Source organism: Dasypus novemcinctus, chromosome 11 (assembly GCF_030445035.2).
Source record: "Dasypus novemcinctus isolate mDasNov1 chromosome 11, mDasNov1.1.hap2, whole genome shotgun sequence".
NCBI lineage: Eukaryota > Metazoa > Chordata > Mammalia > Cingulata > Dasypodidae > Dasypus > Dasypus novemcinctus.
In genome coordinates, this window is record NC_080683.1 from 126,094,167 (window position 1) to 126,121,248 (window position 27,082).

At 41.8% G+C, this 27,082-nt stretch overlaps 1 protein-coding gene across 10 annotated transcripts in view; it reads left to right on the top strand.

Annotated features, from left to right (window-relative positions):
* The window catches only part of STXBP5 (syntaxin binding protein 5), a 146,831-nt gene that overhangs the window by 29,218 nt on the left and 90,531 nt on the right, over positions 1-27,082 (top strand). For all 10 annotated transcript variants that reach the window (XM_058307622.2, XM_058307623.2, XM_058307624.2 and 7 more), the window contains exons 5-7: positions 20,939-21,073; positions 22,229-22,292; positions 24,487-24,570. In XM_058307622.2, coding sequence (XP_058163605.1) covers positions 20,939-21,073; positions 22,229-22,292; positions 24,487-24,570 — 283 coding nt within the window. The remainder of the gene's footprint in view (positions 1-20,938; positions 21,074-22,228; positions 22,293-24,486; positions 24,571-27,082) is intronic.

Sequence of the window (27,082 nt, forward strand, 5' to 3'; positions counted from 1 at the left end):
TCTTTCATAAGCTTTGGGAAATTTGGGCCGATATTTTCTCATGTATTCTTTCTGTCCCTTTTCTGTCCTCTTCTCCTTCCAGGACACCCATAATCCATATGCTGGTGCCTTTCACGCTGTCATTCCGTTTTCTGAGACCCAATTTTTTCCGTTCCTTTCTCTCTCTCTTCTGCCATTTTTGGTTCAGATGCTCTGCTTTAGAATTTGTTCCTCCATCAGTTCAAATCTGCTGTTATATGCCTTTAATCTCATCCATTGTGTCTTTCATTCCCAAAAGAGCTGTTACTTTTCTTCACAAGCTTTCAGCTTTCTTTATGTTCACCTAGTGTCTTCTCAATCCTTTATCTCTTTAGCCATATTTTCCTTCCACTCCTTGAATTGATGCAGTAGATTTGCGTGAACATCATTGATTAGTTGTCTTAAATCCACGTCTCATAAGGATTGTTGGTTTGTTCCTTTGACTGGACTCTATCTTCCTTTTCTTAGTATGGCTTGTAAGTTTTTGGGGATGTCTAGGCATCTGATTGTGTTGGTGAGTTTATTATGATGGTCAGTTTTTCTCTCTAGCCTAGTGGTTTTGTCTTATGCCTCTTCTTTGATTTTTGGTTCAACCTATTCTAAAACTTTAGAATTGCCTTACATTATCAAAATGTGGCCAGGGATCCACTAACGGGGTGCAGCCCCGATCCTAGGGGCCTGGGCATGGGACAGGAGAGGCAAGCCTCATCTTCCTTTACTTTCCCAGCCGGCCAGCAGGCAGCACCCCTCCCGTTGCCTCAGCTCGTGCTGCTGAGCAGCCTGGAGCCACAGTCGAGAGTGGGGCTGGCCACACTCACCGAGGAGAAACCACTCAGCCCTCGCCCACCCGCCTCGCTCCCTCCAGTGGCTGCACCAGCCGGGTTTACCCAGCTGTTCGCCTCCAAGGTGGGTCTCAAACCTCAGGGTTTTCGCTTTGGCCTCTTTGTCTCTCTCCACCGCCCCTCTGGGATGATGCGCTGCTCTCTCCTGGTCTGCAGATCCCAAGCAGTGACCTTGGACAGTTTCTCCTCTCCTCTGCTGGTTTTGCCAGAGAGCTGAGCCCATCCTGCCTCTTCCAACACTCTCTTTCCAGAACCTTCTCTACCTAATTCTTAAACATATTCACTTCTACTCCTGGTTATTGATCCTTTAGGTTTTCTTCTTTCTTGAATTAATTTTATGATTCAAAGTATTGATTTCAGTGAGATTAGAGGCTTTTATTCCATTGTGTTCTTGAGTACTTATATTCATTTTTATTTTAAAAGTTTTTTTAAAGATTTATTTATCCCCCACCCCCACCCCATTGTCTGCTCTCTGTGTCTGTTTGTTGTGTGTTCTGTGTCGGCTTGTATTCTCTTTAGGTGGCACTGGGAACTGATCCAGGGACCTTCTGGGGTGGGAGAGGTGCTCAGTCTCTTGCACCATCTCAGCTCCCTGGTCTACTATGTCTCTTACTGTCTCTCCTCTGTATCTCTTTTTGTTGTGTCATCTTGCTGTGCCAGCTTTTCTCTCGGGCTAGCATTCCTGCGTGGGCCAGCATTCCACTTGGGCCAGCTTGCCACGTGGGCCAGCTCACTGCATGGGCCATTACTCTGCGTGGGCCAGCGCTCCACTTGGGCCAACTCGCCACGTGGGCCTGCTCACCACATGGGCCAGCACTCTGCATGGGCCAGCACTCCACTCAGGCCAGCTTGTTGCATGGTCCTGCACTCCACTCAAGGCAGCGTGGGCCAGCACTCCACATGGGCCAGCTTGCCTTTACCAGGGGGCCTTGGGAACGCCACGTGGTCTAGCACTCCACTCAGGCCAATATGGGCCAGCACTCCACATGGGCCAGCTCGCCATGTGGGCCAGCTTGCCTTCACCAGGAGACCCTGGGAGCTGAACCCTGAATCTCCCATATGGTAGATGGGAGCACAATCACTTAAGCCACATCTTCTTCCCATACATTCATATTTATACCCACAATACTTAATCACTTATATTATTATACCTCCTGTACCATATATATTATAGTTATATATTACTATACTTATACTATATTAACATTTTTAAAAAAAGATTTATTTATTTATCTCCCCTTTCCCTCCCCCACCCTGATTGTCTATTCTCTGTGTCTATTTGCTGCGTCGTCTTTGTCCGCTTCTGTTGTTGTCAGCGGCATGGGAATCTGTGTTTCTTTTTGTTGCGTCATCTTGTTGTGTCAATTCTCCAGTGTGACGCCATTCCTGTGCAGGCTGCACTTTCTTTCGCACTGGGCGGCTCTCTTTACAGGGCGCACTCCTTGCATGTGGGGCTCCCCTATGCGGGGGACACCCCTGCGTGGCACGGCACTCTTGTGTCCATCAGCACTGCGCATGGGCCAGCTCCACACGGGTCAAGGAGGCCCGGGGTTTGAACCGTGGACCTCCCATGTGGTAGACGGACGCCCTAACCACTGGGCTAAGTCTGCCGCCTATACTCACTTTCATATTCACTCACTTTTATATTCACTCACTTTCTCATTTTAATTTTATTGAACCTTATTTTTATTAATACGTTTGGCCAGAAGTTGGTCTAAATGACTTTTAATAAAGAAGCAGTTCATGGATTTGTGGGTTGTACTCTTTATCTTTTCTTGATACCTCATTTATTAATGTTTGTTGCCTCTTCTCTTTTTTGTAACTTCTTAGGTCAAGATTTATTTAGTTCTTTTAATTTGCTTACAAATGGGAACAGTTTAGGGCAGTGGGATGAATTTGATGGGGGAGAGAGTGATAAAGGAGAGGATGGAGAATTCAGTCTAAGAATTTTAGGAATTTGGGGATGGAAGGCAGGAAAAAAACAGAACAACAGAGGGGGATGACCAAAGGCAGAGCTGAAGGAAGTTTGCAGAGCTGAATAAATACCTGATTCTTCTACTTGAGTGGGCTGATTGGCGCTCACATAACTCCTGAAATAATGGACTAAAAATTATACGTTTGCATTTATTCTGGCAATGTTGTCAGGGTAAGTAAAGATGATTAGGATGCTGTCAATATTTTATTCATGATCTGGATAATTTGAGAAATATGGGCCTAGATGTTATTGGTACAGGTAACTTCTAGTCGAATTAAGGCCAGGATTTATTCTTTAGATGTCACTTCAGAAATTAAAAGCAAACTAAATTACCTATATACAGTAAAAGACAGAAAACAGTGAAAATAGAAAATCATACACTTGACCAAGAAGGGGACAAAATAATCTAAGCATGTAAATAATGGCAGTAAATTCAAATTGATTAGCCTTCCCTATTAAAAGATTTCATTTACTGTTGGTTTGTTTTGAAGTATGTTGTGCATACAAAATAATACACCTGGCTTACCTGTGCTGTTGACTAAGACAGAAGGCACTCCCTGGGGCACTGTTGTTAGCAGCAGTCTTGAGACCCTCTCTTCTGCTTGACTCCGACCCTACCCTTGCCCATAAATAGCACTACCAAGTCAAATTTTGTGTTAATTGTTCCTTTTCTTTTTTCTTTCCATATTTACTCACTTGTGTTATACCTGTACTTCTAAGTAAGATGTGGTTTGATTTTGCCAGGTTTTAAGTTTTACACACATGCAGCCATATGCACGCTGTTCTGCTCTCCTTTGTTTAGAGCTCCTCATTGATGTTTTGACACTTTTCTTCTTGACATATGCAGTTTATTTCCCACTACTGCCAGTTATTATTACACCAGTATATTAGTTCTGCAGTGGAAAATGAGGGATTTTAACATTGATATAGTATAATTATCAATCCAATACCATAGTCCATATTCTCAATTTTTTGTGCCCTTGTTTTATTGATTTGTAGCAGTTCTTTTTTTTTCCTTTCATTGCATGTTGGTATTTTCTCTTTATGGTATTTTTAGTGAATTTGATTTCTTTGAATTTATTGAATTTATTATTCTTTTATGGTTCTCTGTGTATGTGTACATGCCCACACGCCTACACACACCTTGTATTAGAAAATCTCTCCCTAAATGAAGTCATGAACATTCTATCTTGTATTTTCATTTAAAAGTGCCAAGATTTAAGACTAGAAGTCCATCTGGAATTTGGTTTTTGGTACAGTATAAGGTAGGAATCCAATTTTATTTTTTCATTTGGAAAATCACTTGTCACCCCATTATTTATTGATTAGTTCATCTCGTTTCCCTGTGATTGTGAGACAAGCTGTTTTACAGATTCCATTTATATAGAAACATGGATTGGATTCCATGTACTTTATGAAGCTCCATTACTTTTAGATTTTTAATCATGTGAAAGTAAATCTGGGACTTTGTGCTATTTTATACCCCTAAATACTTGGTTGTGTGTTTCTTAAGAAAAAGTACATTCTCTTTTATAACAATAGTATGTTTTTCAAAATCAGAAAATTTAACAACAATACAATACCACTATTTAAGCTGTAGTCCACATTCAAATCTCTCATTTGTCCAGCAGTATTCCATGTAGCTATTTTTGTTCCCTAGTCCAGGATCTGGTCCAGGATCATGAATTTCATTTAGATGGTATTCTCTTATTTTCTTTTAATGTGGAACAGTTCTTTCGCCATTATTTGTATTTCTTGACCTTGATTTTTTTGCATTTATTTATATTATGTATTGTAAGTGTAAGTTACAAATAACTTTTTTTCTTTATTAGATAAATTGTGGGTTTACAGAACAATCATCCATAAAATACAGAATTCCCATACACCACCCCATCACCAATACCATGCGTCTGTGTGGAACATTTATTAGAATTGGTGATAACACATTTTTATAATTGTATTGCTAGCAAAAGTCCATGGTTTAACTTAGAGTTCACCATCTGTGTAGGTAGTTCCATGGATTTAAAAAAATTTAAAAATTCTGTTGCCAGAAATACCTAACATTCCCTTTTTAGTCATATTCACATATATATTTTTAATTGAATTCACAGTGTTATGCTACCATCACCACCATCCATTACCAACACATTTCCATCATTCTGAATAAAACTCCTACACATTTTAAGCCTTAATTTCCCATTATCTGTTCCCACCCTATCCCCTGGAATTCTGACTCTCTAAGTATGCTTATTTTAATTTTTTAAAATCAGTGAGACCAGACAATATTTGTCCTTGTAAGTCTATCTTATTTCAGTCAACATGATAACTTCCATGTTGTCACATGTATCAGGACTTCATTCCTTTTTATGGCTGAATATTATTCCATTGTGTATATATACCACATTTTATTTATCTATTCTTAGGTTGACGGGAACTTGAGTTGCTTCTATCTTTTGGCAATTGTGAATAATGCTGCTGTGAACGTCAGTGTACAAATATCTGTTTGAATCCTTGCTTCCAGTTATTTTGTATAAATACCTAGTAGTGGGATTGCCAGGTCATATGGTAATTTTATAGTTTTCTGAGGAACTGCCAAACTGTCTTCCACTGTAGCTACACCATTTTACATTCCCACCAGCAATGAATGAGTGTTCCTATTTCTCCATATGTTCTTCAACACTTGTCTTTTTGCATTTTTTTAATAGCAGCCATTCTCATGTGTCTTAAGTGTCATCTCATTGTGGTTTTGATTTGCATTTCCCTCATGCTAAAGATTTTGAACATCTTTTCATGTGCTATTTGTATATCTTTCTTGGAAAAACGTCTACTCTGGTCTTTTGCCCATTTTTTAATCACGTTGTTTGTGTTTGTGTTGTCAGATTTCAGGGTTTCTTTAGATGTTTTGGATATTTATCCTTTATTGGATATATGGTGTCCAAATACATTTTCCGTAGGTTGTTTTTTACTTTCATGATAAAATCCTATGAGGAACAAAAGTTTTTTATTTTGATGAGGTCCCATTTATCTATTCTTTCCTTTGTTGCTTGCGTTTTTGGTGTAAAGTCTAAGGAACCATTGTCTAACATAAAGTCCTTAAGATGCTTCCTTGTGTTTTCTTCTAGGAGTTAAATAATTCTCTGTCTTATATTTTGGTCTTTGCTACAGTTTGAGTTGCTTTTTGGATATGGTGTGAAGAAGGGAATCCTCCTTTTTTTTTGCATTGGAGATCCAGTTTTCCCAGCACCATTTGTTGAAGAGACCGTTCTTTCTCAATTGACTGATCTTTACCACCTTGTCAAAAATCAGTTGGCCAGGAAGCGACTGTGGCTCAATCAGCTGGGCTCCCGTCTACTATATGAGGCCCTTGGGTTCATGTCCTGGGGCCTTCTAGTCCCATGCGCTGTGGAGTGCCACCGGCCTGTAAGTGCCGTGGAGAGCCAACTCAGCAAGGTGACGCAACTAAAAGGGAGACAGATAAAAACACAGAAGAGCACACAGCGAATGGACACAGAGTAGACAACAAGCAAGCCACAAGGGGAGGGGGAGAATAAATAAAAATAAATACAGACACAAAGAAGAACACACAGTGAATGGACACAGAGCAGACAGCAAGCAAGTTGCTGAGGGGTGGGGGGTGGGGGGAATAATAATAAAAAAAAATCGGTTGGCCGTAAATGAGAGGGTTAGTTTCTGAGCTCTCATATAGATTCCACTGGTCTGTATATATATGTCCTTGTGACAGTACCTTGCTGTTTTGATTACTGTGACTTTGTAATAAGTTTTAAGATCAGGAAGTATAAGTCCTCTAACTTTATTCTTCTTTTTCAAGATGGCTTTAGCTATTCAGGACTCCTTATTCTTCCGTATAAATTTAACGATTGGGTTTTCCATTTCTGCAAAGAAGGTGGTTAGAATTTTTATTGGGATTGCATCGAATCTATAAATTGCTTTAGAGACTATTGACATCCTAATGATACCCTGGATATCCTTCCATTTATTTAGGTCATCTTTAATTTCTTTAATGTTTTGTAGTGGTCTGTGTATAAGTCCTTTACATCCTTGGTTAGATTTATTCTTAGATATTTGATTCTTTAGTTGCTATTGTAAATGGATTTTTTTTTCTTGATTTCTTCCTATTGTTCATTGCTTGTGTATAGAAACACTACTGATTTTTGTGTGTTGATCTTGCTGAATTTATTAGCTCTAGGAGCTTTGCTGTGGCTTTTTCAGGATCTTCTGTATATAGGTCATATGATCTGCAAATAGGAAAAGTTTTACTTCTTCCTTTCCAATTTGGATGCCGTTTACTTCTTTCCTTTGCCTGATTGCTCCCGCAAGAACTTCCAGTACAATGCTGAGTAAAAATGGTGACAGTGGGCATCCTTGTCTTTTTCCTACTTTAGAGGAAAAGCTTTCAGTCTTTCACCATCAAGTAGAATGCTAGGTGTGGATTTTTCATATATACTCTCTATCATGTCAAGGAAGTTTCCTTTTATTCCTAGTGTTTTTATCAAGAAAGGGTGCTGTATTTTGTCAAATGCCTCTTTTGCATCATTTGAGATGATCACTTTTTATCTCCTTCATTGTGTTAATGCGGTATGTTACATTACTTGATTTTTTTTTTATGTTGAATCACCCTTGCATACCAGGGGTAAATCCTACTTGATCATAGTGTATAATTCCTTTAATATGGACTAGTTTGTTAGTATTTTGTTGAGGATTTCTGCCTCTGTATTCATAGGAGATATTGATCTGTAGTTTTCTTGTGGTATCTTTATCTAACTTTGTGTGGGAGTGACATTGGCCTCTGTTTTGTCAGCCAAAGGGGTGCTGATGCAAAATAGCAGAAATCTGTTGGCTTTTTAAAGGGTATTTTTTTGGGGTAGAAGCTTATAGTTATCAGGCCGTAAAGCGTTAAGTTACTTCCCTCACCAAGTCTGTTGCCACGTGTTAGAGCAAGATGGCTGCCAACATCTGCAAGGGTCCAAGACTTCCTCTTCCTCTTTTTTTTTTAATTTTTATTTATTTTTAAAAGATACATAGATCACACAAAATGCTACATTAAAGAATATAGGAGGTTCCCATATGCCCCACTCCCCATTCCCCACCTCCCTTCCTTTTAAAGCTCAGGGCTCCCAGCTTCTTCCAGTATCAGCTGTAGGACAGGATAAGTCTTGTGTCTCTCCCGGGGCTCATTTCTGGCCGGGCTCAGCTCCTCTGGTCTCTCCATAAGGCCAGCTATAGACTATCAGGCTCTCTCTTAATCTTACTCTTAATCAACTATAAGTGAAACCTCTGAATTCAGTACAAAATCTAATATGCCCTGAGGAACAGACCAAATAAACAACTTTTGGTTTTGTTGATTCCTATTTTTGTTTTCCATTTCATTTATCTCTGCTCTACTCTTCCTTCTCTTTGCTTCCAGTTTTGAGGCTAGGTTTCTGATTTGATGGTTTTCTTGCTTTTTAATGTAAGCATTTAGAGCTGTAAGTTTCTACTTCACAGCATCATGTAAGTTTTGGTATTTGTATGTTTATTTTTATTTGCCTCAACATATTTCACAAGTTCATGTCTGATTTCTCTTTAATACATAAGTTGTTTAATTTCCATATATTATATATATTAATTTCCCTTTTTTCCTTTGTTATTGATTCCTAGCCTCATTCCATTGTGGTTGGAGAATATACATTGCATGGATTCAGTATTTTTTAATTTATGAGACTTGTTTTGTGACCAAACATAAGGTCTCTCTTGAAGAATGATACATGTGTACTCGAGAAGAATGTGTTTTCTTTCCATTGTGTGCAGTTCAGTTGGTTTAGTGTATCATTCAGTTCCTGTACTTTATTGATTTTCTGACTAGATCTGTCCGTTGAGAGTGGTGTGTTAATGTCTCCTACTGTTAATTTAGGACCATCAGCTTCTCCCTTGCTCTGTTGCTAGGTGCATATATATTTATAATTGTTGTTGTTTTTTTTTTTAGAAGTTTCCATGCTTTCTTTTTTTTTTTAAGATTTTATTTTTATTTATTTAATTCCCCCCCTCCCCAAGTTGTCTGTTCTCGGTGTCTATTTGCTGCGTCTTGTTTCTTTGTCCACTTCTGTTGTCGTCAGCGGCACGGGAAGTGTGGGCGGTGCCATTCCTGGGCAGGCTGCACTTTCCTTCGCGCTCAGCGGCTCTCCTTACGGGTGCACTCCTTGCGCGTGAGGCTCCCCTACGCGGGGGACACCCCTGTGTGGCAGGGCACTCCTTGCGCGCATCAGCACTGCACATGGGACAGCTCCACACGGGGTCAAGGAGGCCCAGGGTTTGAACTGCGGACCTCCCATGTGGTAGACGGATGCCCTAACCACTGGGCCAAAGTCCGTTTCCCTCCTTAAGCATTTTTAAGATCATCTTTTAAAAGACTTTGTTCAGTATGTCCACATTCTGGTCATCTTTGATGTTTTCTGGAATTTTATCCTCTTCCTTTGGATGGGCCATCATTTTTGGTTCTTTGTCTTTGTACCCTTTTATTGCCCAGTCTACATTTTAGTATTTTAAAATGTTAACTCTGGGTTTTACTCTCTGGGATGTCTTGTTTCTTGGTTTTGTAACCAGCTGGTGATAAGACCAAGACTTTCTTGAGCTTCAGCCCTCCTGCGAGGAAGGTCTGTCCAAGGCAGATGTAGTGTTTAGGGTCCTCCCCGTCTTTCTGGGCCTCTCTCTTGTCCTGGGCTTTTCTTATTAACTGTTTTGGAGATCCTCTGTTTCCAGGAGTTGCTTGTCTGATCTCTTTCCCAGGGGACAGACCTCCCTTTCCTGGGTTTGGCAGACTTGGTCCCAGACTGTCCTTGGTAATATTTTATACTCATTTTGTTGTCTCAGTCAGTTTTGCCTGGAGGGCAAATTCTGGGAGGAAGGATACCCTAAGAAGAACTTTCCCAATTTGGTCTTTCCTAGTCAAAACAGGACCAGGGACTCACAAAGGGGGCTCAGACCAGCTCTAAAGTGCCCTGTGGAGGATGACCAGAATGGTGCAAAAACCTTCTTTGACGGCCCCCCAAAGGTGATGGTGGCCCGCAACGCAGAGGAAGCGCGGCATCTTCAGATCTCCACCACCTCCACCCCTGTCCAGGGAGGATAGAACAATGGCTGTCCTCAGAGCTGGGACCCAGCAGTCTGAATTTGGTCATCGAAAGTCGTGATCAGTGATCCATGTGTCCACCCCTCATCCTGGGGAAAAGGATTTTTAGGTCCCTTTCTGTCACTAGCAAGCTGTCCAGGGACTGGACCACAAGGCAGGCTGCCGTGAGTTTGGGGGATGGGTGCCAGCAGCCACTATGCGCAGAGAGCAGTTTACAGTTCTTTACTATAATTTATCACCCTCTTTCTCCTTCTCTTCCCTAGATGCTGTACAGTGTTGTTCTGGCCTCCAGAGTTTAAACATAGTTGCTTCAGACAATTTCTGCCTGCTTAATAGTTGTTTGGGTGGAAGGACTGAGTCCTGGAGCTCCCTACTCTGTCGTCTTTCCTGGAAGTATAAACCTTGATTTTTTAAAATGTTTTTATTTTCATGTATTTTTACTCAACATCAGGCCAATGATTAAACTCCTTGCTGTCACTGTTCCTTCATTCCTGATGTTCCAGGTTTCCGTCTGTCATCCTTTCCCTTCTGTCTGAACTTTTTTTAGCAATTAGTTTAGAGCAGCATGCTAGCAGCAAAATCTCTTAGTTTTCCTTTATTTAAGAGAGCTTTGTCTCCATTTACTGGATATAAAATTCCAGGTTGCCCACTTTCTTTCAGCAGTTGAAAAATGTTCTTCCTCTGTCCTTCATGGTTGCTGATGAGAAATTTTCCTTCATTCAAATCATTGTTCCACTGGAAGTTAAAGAGAAGCATTTTTTGTTTGTTTTAGTGACAGCATTCAAGAGTTTTTTTTTTCTTTTGTTGTCTTCAGTGTGATGTTTATGATGTGTACAGGCATGGACTTCTTTGGGTTTATCTAGATTGGTGTTCATGAAATTTCCTGAATCTGTAGGTTAATATTTTTTCCAAACTCGAGACTAAACTTTCAGCCACTGTTTCTTTAATTTTCTTTTTCTACATTGCAATTTTTCTCTTTTTCTTTTGCGTTCTGATGGCATGAATGTTAGACTTTTGGAATCCCAAAGTTCCGAGGTTCTTTTTTCTCAGACTTTTCTGTCACTGGACAGTTTCTCTCAGTCTTACCTCCAGGCTCACCGACATGTTCCTTAGTCTCTCCTTTCTGATATTAAGCCCATACAGTAAGATTGTTTTGTGTTTTTTTTTTTTTGATTTTCATTATTGTGTCTTTAATTTCTAAGATTTCCAATTGGTTCTTACATCTTCTATTTATTTTCTTACATTTTGTTTTAAGAGTATGTGCCATTTTCGGAGCATTTATATAATAGTTACTGTCATTCTCAGATAATTATAACGTCTGTATCATCTCTGTATTAGCATCTGTTTATTTTATTTTCCTATGTATGTTGAGATTTTCCTGGACCTTCTTCATATGCCAAGATTTTGGATAGTGTTCTGGTCATTTTGAATATTACATAATGGGACTCAGGGTCTGTTTAAATCTTATGGAGAATGTTGTCTTAGCATAATATTCCAGCCAGCCCTCTGAGAGTTGAGTTTTCAGTGTTAGCTCTGTTTTCAAGCCTTTGGAATACTCTCGGACCTGCCTTGCCTGTGTTCACCCAGGGCAGTCTAGGAGTGACAGGTGGTGGTCTCTGTTATGTAGTTCCCAGCCTTGGTTTGCTGAGTGGGATCAGAACCAGGCATGCAAAGCTCAGAGGTGAGCTTGTGCGTTCATAAACAACTTGAAGGGTTGCTTTTCTGAACTAGTCCCTGACCACCATCTTCCTGGGACTTTCTGGTTCCCTGGGACGTTTCTTTTGGGTTCCCCTTCCACCCTGAGCTGGGGCGTTTTTATGCTATTGTGCTGTACACTTACTGTGAGTCCACCTGTGTCTAGAGATGGGCTGTGGCAGGACAGAGAGATCCACAGGCACCTGCCCCACCTGTTTGGAGCCCCAGGAGAGAGAGAAACACATGGGGACCTGTCCCACCTTCTTGCGGCCCTAGTGCCTTTGATGACCTTGCAGGCTCACCCATCTGTAGGCAGGTCCCGCTGCTGCTCCAGGAGCCTCCGTTTTATCCTGCAGCTGGTTCCACTGGTGCCAGTGTTCAGACTCCAGGCTGGCTCCACAGTTTCCATGAGTCCACTGAGATTCTCAGTGACCATGATCATCGCTTTCTATTAAGCTTATAAATACCATATCCAATAGCTGCTTTAAGATCCTTGCATGGTAATTGTGTCTTCTGAGTTATCACAGGATCATCTGACAGTCTTTTGATTGGACTGTAGGATGTATTTTCCTGTTTATTTGCACGTGTATGGAATTTTTTTTAATTAGAAAAATTCTGGGTTTACAGAAAAATCATGCATAAAATACAGAGTTCCCATATACCACCCTACTGCATTGGCATGATGTATTTTTTACAATTGATGAAAGAAAATGTTTATACTTGTACTGTTAGCTATAGTCTACAGTTTACATTTGGTTGAGTGTGTTGTATAGTCCTGTGCTGTTTATTTAAAAAATTTTTGTTCTAGGAACTTACACACAACCTAAACTTTCCCCTTTTAACCATATTCAGATACATATATTTCAGTGCTGTAATTGTAGTCACATCATTGTGCTATAATCACCACCATCATCAAAACTTTTCCATCATTTCCAGTAGAAACTGTACAATTTAGGCATTAGGACTCTCTGTCCCTACCCCAGACCCTGTTAACCTATAGTCTAGTTTCTGACTTGAGGAATTTGCTTATTCTAATTATTTCAATACAGTGCTTGTCCTTTGGGTCTGGCATTATTTCACTCAAGAGGATGTCTTTAGGGTTCATCCATGTTGTCGCATGTACCATGACTTCATTCCTTTCTATAGCTGAGTAATACTGAATGGTATGTGCAGACCACATTTTGTTTATCCCTTCATTGGTTGATGGACATTTGGGTTGTTTCCATCTTTTGAAATTGTGAATAATGCTGCTGTGAACATCAGTGTGCAAATATCTGTTTGAGCGCCTCTTTTCAGTTCTTCTGGATAGGTACCTAGAAGTGGGATTGCCAGGTCATATGTAATTCTGTGCTAAGCTTTCTGAGGAACTGCCGATTGTCTTCCAAAGTGGTGTCAGCATTTTGCATTCCCACCACCATTGAATGAGTATTCCTATTTCTCCTCTTTCTCTCCAACACTTATTTTTTTTAAAGATTTATTTTTATTTCTCTCCCCTTCCCCCCCCCCCCCTATTTTCTGCTCTCTTGTGTCCATTTGCTCTGTGTTCTTCTGCATCTGCTTCTGTTATCAGGTGGCACTGGGAAACAGCATCTCCTTTTTGCTGCACCATCTTGGCTGTGTCAGCTCTGTGTGTGTGTAATGCCACTCCTGGTAGGCTGTGCTTTTTTCACGCAGGGCGGCTTTCCTTGCTGGGTGCTCTCCTTGCGTGTATGGCTTCCCTACACAGGGGCAGCACTGTGCGTGCGCCAGCTCACCACATGGGTCAGGAGGCCCTGGGTATAGAACCCTGGACCCTCCAATGGTAGTTGAGCCACGTCTGCTTCCCTCCAACACTTGTTATAGTCTGTTTTTCAAATAGCAGCCATGCAACAGGTGTGAAATGGTATCTCTCTATGGCTTTGATTTGCATTTCCCTAGCAGGTAATGATGCTGAGCATTTTTTCATGTGCTTCTTGGCTATTTGTATATCTTCTGTGGAGTGATCCCTCTTCAAGTCTTTTGCCATTGTTTTAATTGGGTTGTCTTTTGGTTGTTGAGTTGCCACATGACAGTGGATCTTCATTCTTTTGCATATGAACACTCAGTGCTCCCAGAACTATTTGTTGAAGTCTGATTGAGTGGTCTTGGCCCCCTTGTTAAAAACCAGTAAGCCATAAACGGGAGCATTGATTTCTGAGCATTTAGTTGGATTCCATGGTCTTTACACCTGTGTGCTAGTACCATGCTGTTTTGATTTGTGACTTCGAAATAAGTTCTGAGATTGGGAAGTATGAGCCTTCCAGCTTTGTTCTTCTTTTCCAAGATGGCTTTGGCTATTCAGGGTTCCTTACCCTTCCATAAATTTGATGATTTGCTTTCCCATTTCTGCGAAGAAGACTGTTGGAATTTCGAGTGGGAGGCATTGAATCTGTAAATCCCTTTGGGTAGAATTGGCATCTTTAGCAATAGTCTTTTAAATCATGAATACAGTATGACCTTCCTTTAGGTCTTTGATTTCTGTTAGCAGTGTTTGCAGTTTTTGTGTATAAATCTTACATACTTTGTTAAATTGGTTACTAGATATTGTATTCTTTTTGTTGCTATTGTAAATGAAATTTTTTTCTTGATTTTTTTTTTTCTTCCAGTTGTTCATTACTAGCATATAGAAAGACTACTGATTTTTGGGTGTCAATTATGGCCCTCCCACTTTGCTGAGTTTGTTAGTTCTAGTGGCTTTGTTGTGGCTTTCTCAGGGTTTTGTGTACCTGGGAATATGCCATCTGTAGTTTGGAAGTCTTCTGTTTTTCCTCTTGCCTAGTTGCTCTGGCTAGGGCTTCCAGGACAGGCTGACTCGCGGTCCTGTCCTGTCCTCATCCACAGGAAAGCACCAGTGTTTCACACATGCCCTTTGTCACCTTGAGGAAGTCTCCTTCTAGTCCCGGCTTTCTGAGTGTTTTCTGTCTTCCACAGCTCTAGGTCTAGCAGCTAGAACTGCATGAAGTAAGCGCTGATGAACATTTGCAGTGTGAAGGAAGAGTCTGTTTCCATTAACAGCACAATTCACTGTCACTTAGATTGAAATTGCATTAATTGTATATGCCAACTTGGTAGAGAATTTAGATCTTTACTCTAGTGTGGCTTTCGATTTATGAACATGGTATATTTCACCATTAATTATGGCTTCATCAGTGTATTTCACGTTTTAAAATATTCTTTTTTTGGTTTCTGTATTTTTTGTATTATTACTCTACTTTTTTTTTTTTTAAAGAATCTATAAATAATGTCTTTTGTAGAATTCATTTTCTAACTACCCCTGGTGAATATACAGTTAATTCATTTTTGTATTACCTTTCTGGCTACCTTGATAAACTCTTAGTAATTCTAATAATTTTCATGGACATCCTTTTGGTTTTTTGTAAATATAAAGTTGGGCTGCTCATAGGCAGCAGCACCTAAGTCAGTTCATGTCTGAAATGTTGAAGTTATTTATATAAGGGAAATACAAATGTAAAGTAGCAAGATGATAATGTTCACTGCAGAGAAAGAAGCCAAGACCAAAACATCTAATGAGACCCAAAAAATTATGCAATTAATAATGAAAGTATAACTGAATACTAATTAATACCTATTTTAGGAAAGATCCCAAGAAATTTCAAATAATGTATGTCCACAGAAGAGATAAATATACGTTTAAGATCCTAAAAATGATCACTGAAGGTACATTCCATTCATTGAAAAAGATGAACAAAGTCATTATAAAACAAACACAAAATAAATATGCACACATGCATGCACGTATGAAATGGGGGGCTCTGTAAAGCAGCAGTTAGCAAGGTTAGAAATTAAAATGTAATAATTTGAGATAGACTTAATAGATTTCTTGCGCTAGATCGAAAAATTTGAGAACTGGTGAATTGGTAGCAAGTTTTGAAGGATAAGTTTTTGAGTGTAGCATAAAGAATAAAAATGGGAAATATAAAAGTGGCTAATGGAAGTTCTAAGGATACAGAATTCATGGCATGTTTCAGGGATAATATCTGAAGAAATAGTGACTGACAATTTGCCAGAATCAAAGAAATAACCACATGCGAAGTTGAGAGAATTACATAGGCGCTTGATAAACTACACCTGCCTGGATCCTCCAAACTTAACTGATAGCGACTGCCATTGGGACAAGAGATGCTGGGAAACTGTGGCTCTCCACTCTGCTGCTTGTCAGAATTTTGTTCATTCAGTACTTTGGGTGTTATTGAGAACATATTCAGACATACAGAGAATAAGAGTTTGCCATCTACAGTTGCTTGCTCAAAGAACTGCTAACGGCATGTATTTATGCAAGAGAAGGTTATACTTAAGTATAACGCAAGCAGTGTTGGGCAATGAAAAGGGTTATGTCCAGTTGACTGTTGACTGAGAAAAACAGCAACCAGTATTTTTTTGTGATTGAAAGATAAGATGGTCAGGACACCTCTCTGAGAGGACTTGAAAGGGCATTAGGAAGAGAAAGTGGCATTGAATAATTTCAGACGTTGTTAGAAAGCTTTAAAGGTGGCTGTGTGTCTTAAGAGTGTGAGAGCAGCCACAAAAGGGGTAGAGAACATCTAACATTATAGCCATTAGGAGGAAAAGGAGAATAAAGAAAATGGGAAAGAAATAAGTGGTGGGAAGAGAAAGTATATTTCATTGTCATGGCAGAAATGAATTCTGTTAACTTAGTAATCTAAAAATTGTAAATATTAAATTCACCTACAATTTGATGATTTTTAAAAATTGGATTTAAAAACAACTAAACAATGTACAGCTGATAAACAGTTTATGAGCAATATAGCATAATGAGACATAAGTTTGAGAATGGAAAAAATTTAAAAATATACACATCATGGTAACAAAAACTAGTGTTCTCAGAAGCAACACTAGCAATATGTTAATATTTGTATGGAGAAAACATTAAGACTTTATTGAAGGAATAAGAGAAGAACTAAACAAATGGAGAACTTTATAGGAAGGAATATTCAAGTTTTAAAATCCATCCATTTCCCACAAATTAATCTGTGAATTCTGTGCTCGTGTAATGAAACTTTAACAGGGGTGTCCATGGGACTTAAGCTGATCATAAAATTCATACAAAAAAGAGAAAGCCCCAGAATAGTCAAGACAATTTTGAAAAAGGAAAATAAGATGATGGGATGTATCCTGTTAGATGAAAAATTGATATTATAAAGCTGCAGAAATGTTGTATAATGGTCTGGTAATTATACATGGAAGACAAATGAATCCCAAAACAGTATAGTGAGTCCAGAAACAACATGCATGGGAGAGATGGCCCTGATATGGGAGAGTGGCATTGCAAACAGTAAAACATGCTCCTACTAAATGGAGAAAACAGTCCCTACCTCTTCACTAGAATAAATTACACATGAGTTAAAGACCTAAGTGTGCAACAACCACAGGAAATAAACTTGGAAGAAACACTGTAGGGAGTGTCTGTGGGACAAGGACAAGGCGGCCTTGAGCAGCAACAGGACATCGATGGAAGAATGGCTTCCGTGAACTTCAAGTTCTGTAAAGCGACGGGGCAAGGCTGCATCGGAAAGCCATAGGCTGCAAGACATTTACATTGTACCCATCCAGTAAAGTGTAACAGAAGATAATCTTACATCAAAATGGAGACAGTGAGGAGGCGGCATTTCTGAGAAAAGCAGTGTTCCAGGTTACTTTTATCGTGCATTTGTTGTATAAAAACACCTGGCATCTTCATCCACAAAGCACAATAATTAAGAAATCCTGGCGCAACATGTTCTATCAGATGTTCCTCGTTATTTCTGTAGTTGATCTCTGCTCTCTTCCTGTTTGAGAGCCACCGTTACATCTTGCCTTTCAGATATTCAGTTTTTTGGTAACTATTGATGGTGTCATACTAAGTTTCATTTCACAAGAAAGATGAATATCATGATTAATTTTTTAATGTTTTATAAAAATTGAGATATCATTAGTAAAGAATATAGTAAATTAATAAAAGCGTAAAACGGCTTTCAAAGATCTGAAGCTTATTTTGTGAAACATCTACATGTACTGTTGGGTTGTATTTAATGATGATATTGAATGAAGATTTTTCTGAAGTAACTGTGATGGTTTATCAGAAAAGATATATGGGATGATAAATAGAAAAGAAATCCTTTGAGCAGGCTTATAAAGTGTTTTTGACGGACTCTACTGTTATTTCAAATACATTTCCATGTTCATTGATGCAGATTTAAATTTTCACCTATAGCAAGACAGAAAAAGGTACAACTGTTTCAATAAATGTACCAAATACTGTCTGCTGCTTTCCTGTTAGTGAAAGCATTCATTCATTTCATAAACACTGAGTTTCTGGTCCCTGCAAATAGAGTGGTAAATTCTGAGATATATTGGGTATTAGTAATGGGTAAGGTAGATGGAAGGGTTAAATTACAGTGCAGTGGAAAACTATAAATAGGAATATAACAAAGTTTTCTATGGAATTTTAAAGATGAACCAGAAAAGGGCTACATCACCCTACTTTGGGAAAAGAGAGCCTTTGTGAGCTGAGTGGGAGGGTTAGTTGGAATGTCCTGTGTGGCCAGCGGCCCTGGGCTCTGCGCTAGGCTCGGCCTGTTGAGGAGTAGCCCCCAGGCTTGGGGTCATTGCCGGGCCGTTTTGGGAACGCCGACATGGTCCAGCTCCAAAGGCCGGGATGCTCAGCCTTTCTTCTGCTTTAACACGTTAAAGGAACACGTTAGCTTCAGGCTCAGCCCAGGGGTATTTTTTGGTGTCCATGGCTCTCAGGTCTTGGGCATTTCCTTGCTGTGTTAGTGTTCAGTGCTTCAGCTGTTTCAGCATGCAGAGATTTACTCCAGGTGTGGCTGTTTGTCCTGTGTTTGGGAGTGCAGGGCCTGTTGAATGGACACAGTACCCTGGGTCCAGGGACAAGGTGCTGTGTGGGGCCCCTGCTGCCGGGCACCCCATCCCTGGGTCAGCAGGCGCAGCAGACTCAGCTTCAGCTCTGAGAGCTGTGAGGGCTTTCTGTGCACCCTACCCTCCCAGGCATGCACACGGGACCCGGTGGCGTGTAGAGAGGTCACAGCTGTGCTGGGCTTCAGAAGGGAGCTTGAGCTCGGCCCAGGCTGTGCAGGTGGAGGGCCAGTAAGGCAGGAAGCCCTGGCCAGTGGACCCCGTGTGGCTTGCTCACCTACATATGAGCGCTTCCTGGTCCGCGGTGCTGTGCCATGTGCTGAGGACGTATTTCCTGTCCTGGTGGGCTTATCGGTTGGTGATACAAGTATCCAGGTTTGCTCACTGTTCATATTCCTTTCTACAGATTCAGTTGTGAAATTGTAATGACCTCTGATTAGGTGGATGCTCTTGTTTATAGATGATTTCAGCATTTCTTAGGAGACTGTTTTCTGACATAGAAAATTGATAATAATAAGATCTTCCAAATTTATTGTTCGACTATTTAATATTTGATAGACTGCTGCTGAAACTAAGTAGTTACTAGAATATAAATTTATGACCCCCTGACACTTAGATTTTTTAAGTCCCTCGAGTGAATTAGAGGATGGTGTTTACAGTGGCACTGTGTGGAAACTGAGCACAGGATTCAGAAGGCAGCTCTGTGGCATGCCAAGGCCTCTTCATCTACAAGTCCAGATTAAAGTGTCATCAGGTGATGTTTTCTCCCCAAACATGGTGGCCCTGGGGCTGACTGGCAGATATCTGTGGTCCTGGCAGTTCCGTCTCTCAGCCATGCACAGGGCGGCATCTCCTCTCCTGGGCTCCGCTGACCTGGCTCCTGGCTGCTCCCTGCACCCTCCTCTCCCTGTGACCGTCCCTGGAGGCCATCAGTGATGGTGGAGACTGTCCTGGGGACTGGGCCGCACTTTAAGCTGAAGTGACCTCGTCCAACGTCACAGATCGACCTCTGTCACGTGTATCTGTAACCATGGTGATCTACATACACATACGTGCTTATGTAGGCCTAAGCGTTCCAACCTGTTAGCCCTTTATTTTATTTTTTTTAAAGATTTGTTTGTTTATTCATTCCTCTCCTGCTCCAGTTGTCTCCTCTCTCTGTCCGTTCGCTGTGTGTTCTTCTGTCTGTTTGTATTCTCATTAGGCATCTCCGAGAACTGATCCTGGGACCTTCTGGAGTAGGAGAGAGGAGATTATTTTCTTGTGCCACCTCAGCTTCCTGATCTGCTGCATCTCTTGTTATCTCTCCTCTATGTCTCTTTTTGTTGCATCATCTTGCTGTACCAGCTCTCCATGTGGGCCAGCACTCCTGTGCGGGACAGCACTCTTGTGTGGGGCAGTACTCCACGCAGGCCAGCACTCTGCCTGGGCCAGCTCACCACACGGGCCAGCCTGCCTTCACCAGGAGGCCCTGACATTGGACCCTGGACCTCCTATATGGTAGACAGGAGCCCATTTACTTGAGCCACATCCACTTTCTGCGTCATCCCTTTAAATAGTAGATCAGTATAATTACGTTGTAAGTTTTAATTGCTATATAAATGCTTGTTAGGTTACTCTTTGATTATTTTATTCTTTTAAACATAACAATTCCAATAAGGAAGGCTGGAATTCTTACGTTGTATATGAGGAAATGTGGTCATGTGTATACAACAGTTTGAAGGCATGCTGTGAAGTAGGAAATGACAAGTGCAGTTTGTCTCTGCCTCCAGTTTTGCATTTTGGTCACTGGCTGTTAAATAGCCCGTCATTTGATATCTTAATTTGTGGAAGGGCATGTTGACTGCTGAGCATTGTGGAGGGTTGTGCTCCCCATAGGTCCCCCCAGGTGGACACTGTGAGGGGCTGTGCACACCTGTAGCTGCCCCAGGTGGACACTGTGGAGGGTTGTGCTTACCATAGCTGCCCCAGGTGGACACTGTGGAGGACTCTGTTCGCTATAGGTGCCCCAGGTGGACACTGCAGGGGGCTGTGCTCACTGTAGCTGCCCACAGGTGGACACTGACGAATGAGCCTGTCTCCTGTCCTGCCAAGGCTCCGGCAGGCAGGTCGGGAGCAGCCTGTGGCTGGACGCTGGCATTGGGGGCAGCTGGCGGTGCCCAGCAGTAGGCGGCTCTGGACAGCTCCGAAACTCCACCCCGTGGCTTCTCCTTGCTGGGTCCACAGCTGCCTTGCTCAGGGCATCCTCGGGTGCCGTCACCGTGGTCGAGGTGCCTGGGGCCCATTACCCTCTTTGCTTTTCCCGGTGACATGATGCTATTAATCCTCTGATGCTTTGCTCATTTCCTTTCTGGGTGTTTTCTCCCACAGGGTCACCTTTTGCCACCTGCCTTTCCAGAGTAAGTGGCTGTATGTGGGCACGGAGCGAGGCAACATACACATCGTCAACGTGGAGTCCTTCTCGCTCTCTGGCTACGTCGTCATGTGGAACAAAGCCATCGAGCTGTGAGTCCCACACCGCCCCCTGCCCCGGTCACGCCACCCTGCGGCCTGCGCGCACAGTCCTAGTGGCCTGTGTACGCATGCAGGTCGCCTGTGCACGTCCCAGGGCAGGTGCTTGCAGGGATCGAGGACTGTGTTCCTGCTGGCCAGGAGGCACCCTGTCTCTGTTCTTTTGTCTTTCCTCGCTTTTCTTTGAATGCTGGTCAAGACCCGCTAAGGAGTCACCTGGTGTTTGAAACCACGGGTCTCAACCACTACTTGAGTCCAGTATTTGGCACTTACTATAAGTGCTAAAGTCAGCATGGCACAGGGTGAATCTGCAGGTTGCTTTTATTTAGTTTAGGTACAGGGGTGATTGTTTTGAAGCTACCAGACCCTGAGGATCCTGGGGCTTAACTTCTTACCTGGTCCCGAACCCTTTTGTACCTTGTCTCCTTCAGAGTCGAAGGATGTGGGCAAGGCCCATTTCAGTGCTCCTTTTTCTTATGTTCTTTTCTCTTTCTTTGTAAACACACCTCATGTATTGTGTTTGTAGCCTTGCTGTCTCTCTGCCACGGGGATGCCCATGGCCTGTCCCCAGCGTGCCCTGGCCTTGCTGCAGTGGAGTGGTGTCCGCGCCCTCTGGCCTGGGATGTGTGGTCTTGGGGCAGCCGCCGGCAGCACGGGGTCTGGATTGTGTCAGGACCTGGGCAGGCCTGGTCTGCCGCAGCCTCTGCCCCGCTGCCTTATCCCCGCCCTTTGCAGAGTGACTCTGAGCAGCAGCCTCTTTGCAGGCTGTTGGCACCACTTCTGGGGTGACCTGTGGAGCCGAGTGGGAAGCCCCGGTGGGGACTGGACCAGGGCACAACTCTGACATTTGCTTAGAGCTCTAGCTGGGGCCAGCGCCTGCTGAGCACTTCAGTTTGAAGGGCCTTTCTCACGCAGAAAATCTCTTCATTGTCAGGTTTACTGCTTGCATCAACATGGGTCACTTAACATTTCTTTCCTACTCCTTTTTCATCCTTTTTAAGAAATCCACATCCCTGTTGGATTACTTACTGAAATTCTTCTGTCCTTATAAATATATCAGTGTTTCCTATCCATTTATTCTTACTGTAATGAGCATATAGTTGTATTGGAATTTTTAATTGAGAAAAAATCCAATTTTTTTCTTTTTAGGTCATCTAAATCTCACCCGGGACCTGTTGTCCATATAAGTGATAATCCAATGGATGAGGGAAAGGTAAAGATTTTTCTAAGTTATATTTATCATTTAAAAGAATGAATTTTAGTACTTTTAAATATGTAAACTATTCCAGGACTATGCTTAACAAAATTGATTGTGAAAAAAGGTTGTATATGTCATACGCTAAATGAAGTATTTATACATTATGAAGAATAAGTGGAAAAGTGAGAAATATTTAAAGAACCATAAATACCCTAAAATATAAGTGAAATTAACTATTATTAAAAGTTGTTTGTTTATATTTGGCTTATTCAAAATATTTTCTGGATAACCCTGTTCAAAACTGACTCTCATAGTTTTTACAGGTTTTATGGTGCCTATCACATATTGCCTTGTATTAGAGAATTCTCTGTGTCTCATATAAATTTTCCTTCATAACTAGCTCAAATTAATAATGTAGCTTTTAAACATATTAATATAACATTTTAAACTATTTTCTGTTAATTATATGTAACTCAATCTGAAACTGTTTTTGTACAATTGGTATCTCGCTATTAGGTTCATTAACACACTTAAAGAGAAGAATGTTTACTTTCCCTTGAATCTGTTTCCTAATTTAAGCCAGTCTCTGAGGTGGTTTGATTTAATAGTTGCCGTGTTTCTACCTTTAGCGTCTTATGATGGTAGCCTGTGTAAATCCTGTCAGAAACCAGCCCCTTGAGATTGGCCTGGGGCGGAGCTGACCTCACTTGCCCTGCCCTCCGCCAGCTCCCTGCATACCAGATGGGCCTGCTGGGTTAGCTTGTAGTCGTGGCGTTTGGAGTTTGGAAAGAAGCCTTTTGGGAGCCCTTGTTTTCTCCTGTACAGTTGCGGCCTCTGCATGAGAGGACTGGCAGTGCTGCTGGAGAACATTGCTCACCTGGGCCCTGGCGTTGCTCCCTTCATGGTTTCTTGACCTAGAATCATTTCCAGGTCCGTCTTCTAGAGTGGAGACAGGAACTATGAATCAGAGCAGAGCAGAGTTCACGCAGGAGAATTTGGAAAACGTCTGGACAAGGGTGGGGTGGCAGGGGACGAAGTGTAAGGCAAGGGCACAGATTCCGTTCTGCAACCTGTTCATCCAGTAGACACCTTTCAAGCCCGTACACTGTCTTGGGCCCCGTGTCTTATATAAGAGGTAGGGTGGTCAGTGCCATTAAGCCATCCTTGCGCGGAAGACCAGTGTGGTGGACTTCAAAAGTGTTCAGGTAAAGGGGAAGGCCTTCAGGCCAGCCAGGTGCTGAGCACTGTGGGAGCACCCGGAAGGGCACTGGCTCACATTTGGGGGTCACAGAAGGCTCCACTGAGGAAGGATAGCTTAAATGGCACTATTAGGCAAGGCAACCTGAGGCAAGGAGGATTGACTGGACGCTCTGGGTGAGCAGAACACAGTGGAGTGGAGCTGGGAACGCAGCCTGTGGCTCGTGGCCTGAGCTCAGCTTCTGTCCTAAAAATAATGATGAGGCATGATAAGGTGTTCAGTGGGAGCTGAACAGTGCATGGTCTGGTTTGCATTTTAAAACTGCTGGAGGTAAAGTTGGAACAGTTTGGAAGGAGGCCAGGAAGCCAGAATCAGGAGCCAGGTGTTAGGAGTGGAGGGAGGTGAACTAGAGAGATGTGAATGCAGTTTTGAAGCACCTGGGCATTTTACCTGTTGTGGGGAGACGAGAGTTGAGGAGCACTCCCCAGTTTCTGGCCTCAGTGATTGGATAGATGTTGACATAAGGGATGGTGGTGGGTGGTGATGATAGGGAACTCCAAGAAGTGGCCAGCGCAGGCAGGTGCGCTCAACTTTGGGACCACTTGCTCTGAGGCTCCTTGAGGTGCAGGAGAGGGGCCCAGGTGGAGGAGAGTCATCTGGTAGCTGGTGAGTTAGGAGAATGTAAACTCGAGAGGACATAATTAATTTTAATCAGTGTTTTATTATACTGTATTGATTAGTGAAGATGTACAGTAACAACAGTATGGTACTTATTTGTTTTTGAAAACTCAGTTATATGATGTATGGTGAGTCCCTAACCATCAAAATCAAAGATAGGCAATGTAATATTCTCAGTTGTCATCTATGTACTTATAAATCACAGTGAAAATGGCTAATATGTCGTAAATGTACACTTGAAGCATATGCTGGCAATACTTACCTTAATTGTCAGCAAGTAAATGCCATGTAATTGTATCATTCCTAGGTAATGAGCCCTTTTTTCTGTTACAGCTTCTGATTGGCTTTGAATCCGGAACAGTAGTCTTGTGGGACCTCAAATCAAAGAAAGCAGACTACAGATACACGTACGATGAGGTAATGGCAGTGATTGGCTATCAAAAGTTGTTGGTTTAGCCAATTCAAAGCAGCTTCTCTAGGAACTTAATTGGTGATTTTAGTGTAGGCAGTCTTTGTCATTGCAGCGACTCAAATAACTTTAAAAAAAAATTTACATTGTCCTTTTTTTTTTTTAAAGATACAGAGATCACGAAAGATGTTATATTAAAAGATATAAGAGGGTCCCACATACCCCACACCCCACGCCCCCCACATCAACAACCTCTTTCATCATTGTGGCATATTCATTGCATTTAGTGAATACATTTTGGAGCACTGCTATACAGCATGGATTATAGTTTGCATTGTACTTTACACTCTCCCCCAGTCCATTCAGTGGGTTATGGCAGGATGTATAATGTCCAGCATCTGTTCCTGCAATATCATTTAGGACAATTCCATGCCCCCAAAATGCCCCCACATCTCATCTCTTCTTCCCTCTCCCTGCCCTCAGCAACTACCATGGCCACTTTCACCAGTTAAATGCTACAGTTTCTTCCATTACTAGTCACAATTGTTCTATAGTAGAACACTCTATTCTGTAAGTCCACTCTAATCCTGTGGACCCTGGGCTGGTGATGTCCACTCCACCTCTATATTGAGAGAGGTCTTAGATCCTACATGGTTGATGGATACGATTCTCCTGCTTAGAGTTGTAGGCACTCTCAGTTCCCTGGATATGGTGGTTGACCATCTTCACCGCCCTGTTAGCTGACCTGTGCAAGTCCAACAAACTGGAGAGTAGGAACTGGAACTCTGCTGAGGCTCGGGGCCCAGCTGGCACATGGCCAATCCAGGGACTGAAGCCTCCTGGGTATACACCAACCACAGGTTGAGTAAAAGTGACAAAAGAGGCATGTGTAGAAAGTTCACATCTGAGTCCAACTCCATCACACTCAGGAACACAAATTCCAAAGTAGGGCCCATTGATAAGGCACTGAACTCCAGAGCCAACTGCCATGACCGTAGAATCTGTGTGTCTCTGTAGCCTTCAGGATCATCAGTACCTGCTGTTGTATCTATTTTGGCTGTCTCTGGGATCCTGCTGAGGCGTGCATAAGTGCGACCCCTCTAATGACCTCCTCGCTCTTTTGAAGACTCTTAGCCATATGAACTCACTTGTCTTTACCATTTCCTCCTTTTATTCAAAGTATTTTTTTAGTTATATCACCAGTTAGTGATTGGTAGGAAGCCCTTGGTGCCAGGGAGGCTTGTCCTCAGGAGTCATTTCCCACAGTGGGAGGAAGGTAATGCATTTACATTCTGAGTTTGGCTTAAAGAGTGGCCAGATTTGAGCAACATGGAGGCTCTCAGAGGAGGTAACTGTTAGACACCCTGAGCTCTAGGTCTAGTTCAGATTTGTAAGCACACAGGCTCATAAGCATAGTGATTAGTGTCAAGGGCTTGTCATTGGAACATCCTTCTTCATTGGTCTTTGCCCTTGCACTTGGGGGATTGTTGCTGTTCCATTGGAGAATGTGACAGAGCTCCCCTGACTAGAAACTGAGCATTCCCTCAGTTGTCATTTGTAACAGTAACTACTACGAAAATACTCAACATATATCCGAATGTTTTTATGTACCCTATATACATGCCCTGGAGAACTCCCTCCTAACAATGTGTCCCCCCTCAATAACACCCCACACCATTGTTCCTTTCCTGCCATAGTTTTGGACCACAAAGGTGGACCACAAAAGTGAAACCTAATATATTGCCAAATTCAATTAATAAGAAAATGAAATAGTAGTGATAGGTTTAAAGATTAGAAAGAGAATACGTACTAATTTAGAAAGCCTAAAATTAAAAAATAAATTGGGATATTAAGAATGAAAAATATCGTAAAACTTTGTTTTTGACGTTTTGCCTTTCAACACTGTAATAGGTGTTCTGTATGTACAGTGGCAAGGCAGTTTCTTTCATTTCTTCCTCAGTGTCTACATCCTTCCCTTTTTTTTCTAATTTTTAATTTTGTCTTCAAAAAAGTTCTAGATTACAGTAAAGTCACATATACAATATAGGGGACTCCCATATATCCAACATCAAACCCTTTTCCCCATTCCCCAGCAATGATCTTTTTACATGTTTACATTTGCTGCAGCTGATGTACAGATATTGAAACATAGCTATTAAACATGGCTCCATTTTGGTTTACATTAAGGTTTATGTTTTAGACTATACAGCTTTCTAAATTTTTAGTTTCCTTTTGTTTTACATTGTGGTTTACATTTTAGCTTATAGACTTTTATACGTGTTTGGTGTAATTTAACATGTCCTTTGTCCATCATTGCACGATCTTGTGGAACACTTCCATTGCCCCCCAGTCACCCTGCTTCCACCTATTCTATTCCTCTCTCCTCCTCCCCTCAGTGCCCACAGTGACAATCTTCCCTGCTTGAAGGATTCACAGATACTTGCAACAATGCTGAGGGCTTGACACACTAGACTATTCTTCCCCATTGGGAACCACCAATTCTCTCAAGAGACACAATTC